This window comes from Scylla paramamosain, chromosome 1, assembly GCF_035594125.1.
Source record: "Scylla paramamosain isolate STU-SP2022 chromosome 1, ASM3559412v1, whole genome shotgun sequence".
Taxonomy (NCBI): Eukaryota; Metazoa; Arthropoda; class Malacostraca; order Decapoda; family Portunidae; genus Scylla; species Scylla paramamosain.
Window position 1 is genome coordinate 39545193 of NC_087151.1, and position 2500 is coordinate 39547692.

Genomic DNA, 2500 nt, shown 5'->3' on the forward strand with positions numbered 1-2500 from the left:
TACCTCACTCATCTCTGTCAAATGCTCGTCTATTTCAGACCACGCCAGCAAAATATATTCGGTCTAGTTTTCTATCGTTCCAAACCTCTTGTCGATCCTAACCTATATCACTTATCTCTGCCAACTGCCCGTCTATTCCAGCAAACCCACAGGAAAATTTCATAACTTTCCATTTAAATCTTTTTCACTTTTTTATCCTGCCTCCCTTTACCATTACTGGGTCTCCATTCTGTTCCTTTAATTGTCAGTCAATTTTCCGGCGTGTAACCTGCCCCGCCTCACTTCAAAATCAATGCCTTGGTCCTTCACACCCTCAATACACACCTGCGTGATCCCATGACGTGTGAAAGCCCCGATCCTCAGTCACTGGCCCCTGAGCTCCACTGATCCCCTCGAAGACTCTCTCTAAGTCTCGGCCAGCCAGAGTTCAAGTGCTGAGTTCGCTGGCCTCTCTATCTTTTTCTTGACTTGTTTTGAAGATGTTGTATTTGCGCTGGGGAAACTTTGTAATCGCATTGCTTGCCGGGACAATATTGTAAGAGTTAAGAGGGCAAATATTGAGAATGAGGAAATGTGTTTGTGTGTGTGTGTGTGTGTGTGTGTGTGTGTGTGTGTGTGTGTGGGTGTGTGGAGAGATATAGATAGATAAGTAGATAGATATAGATAGAGAAATAGATAGATAGATGGATGGATAGATAGATTGCTTGATTTAGAGGTAGATAGACAGGCAAACAGACATAAAATCAGATAATTTAGCAGATAAAGACAGACAGATAAAGAGAGACAGTGACGTATATAGTAATTTGACAGGTGATGTGATGCAGTAATGTGACTCATGCCATGTGACGCAATCGTAATACACAAGAGGTAATGTGACGTGGTAGGTGACGTGACGTAGGTAATGCAACTCAGCAATTGACGTGATCATCTCTGCGTTGTCTCAGGTGGTGTGGTTCACGGCGACCTTCCCACTGCTGATGCTGGTGGTGCTGTTTCTGAGAGGCGTCACGCTACCCGGTGCTATCAATGGCATCTCTTACTACATCGTGCCGAATTTCTCCAAACTAGGGGAGCCCATGGTGAGTGGCACCCATTAGCATCATTATGGTCACCTTCGTATTGATGGACGCCAGTGAAATGTTCTGACAAGGAGCTCGATGTAATTAAACGTTCTTTCTCATGCCTTCCACTGTAGACATCATTTATTTGTAGCACATCATTTCTTATAAGCTTCCTTTCCTTAATAAGTCAATAAGTAATCAACACACATTGTCTTTTCCTGCTACTTTATTGCGTAATCATGTATTCTTGCACACATACACTTTCCCAGTGACTTTAATCAGGTGCCAGAAAAGTAAATAAAGATAAGAACAGCCCATTTAATTGATATTCCCTTAAAGTTTACATGAAAACAGTCGTGGCATCATTGGGCAGGATAGTTGTGAAGAGGTCTTGATACTTTCCTCTTGAAAGTTCTGAAGTCGTTGGAAGATAGAAAAAATGAATCAGGATGAGAGTTTTGGTGAAGAGAATGAATGAGGATATTGATATCAAACACACGTATTTCCCTCCCAGGTGTGGTGCGACGCCGCCGTGCAGGTGTTCTTCTCTCTTGGCACAGGCTGGGGCACCGTGCCCACCATGGCTTCCTTCAACAGGTTCAAGAACAACTGTCTCCGCGACGCTCTTCTCGTGCCCTTGGTCAACAGTTTTGCCTCCATCTTCGCCGGGTTCGTTGTGTTCTCCGTCCTCGGCTTCCTCTCGATGGCAATGGGAGTCTCCGTGGAAGATGTGACGACAGCAGGCGAGTTATAAAGCTCCGGATCTCCTGACACTTTGTTCCCTCATATTTTCAAAGACCAGAGAGATGACTAGGCAGGTTCTCATGGGTGTTTTTTCCTATTCCTATTTTCCTATTACAGTATCGCTAGAGTCATGAAAGCTCCAAATCTTGAAAACTCCAGTACCTTTTCACTGGAACCTATTAAAAAGCGATTAAAGCGAACCATTGCAACGTTTAAAAATACACATAAACATGTTCATTCACTCACGTTTTCTCTCACTCACTCAAACCGCACATTCACTCAGCCATTCCAGCCTAACTCTCTCCAACCCACACCCATTCACTCAAATTCATATGATACTTTCACTTATGCTTCCACCTGACTCCCCTATCGTCTTATTGCCAACACACAGGACCCGCCTTGGCCTTCGTCACCTATCCTCAGGCTCTGGCCCTCCTGCCTCTGCCATCCATGTGGTCCGTTCTCTTTTTCCTGATGCTCTTCTTCCTCGGCATCGACTCTGCAGTAAGTAAACATGCAAAGGATATTGCGACGTATGAAGTTAAGGGGGGAAGGAAGGAAGAGAAGAGAGAGAGATTAAAGGGCAGAAAGGAGAGAAGGATGGAGGGATGGAGGGAGAGCAAGAGAGTGAACGGAGAGAGGAGTGGATTATGTGGAGAGACAGGGACAGAGACAGACAGACAGACAAACAGTAA

General features: G+C 44.7%; 1 protein-coding gene across 1 annotated transcript in view; it reads left to right on the forward strand.

Annotated features, from left to right (window-relative positions):
* LOC135105472 (sodium- and chloride-dependent glycine transporter 2-like) overlaps positions 1-2500 on the forward strand; it is a 36702-nt gene that overhangs the window by 21833 nt on the left and 12369 nt on the right. The window contains exons 7-9 of the mRNA XM_064013595.1: positions 945-1079; positions 1576-1804; positions 2197-2309. Coding sequence (XP_063869665.1) covers positions 945-1079; positions 1576-1804; positions 2197-2309 — 477 coding nt within the window. The remainder of the gene's footprint in view (positions 1-944; positions 1080-1575; positions 1805-2196; positions 2310-2500) is intronic.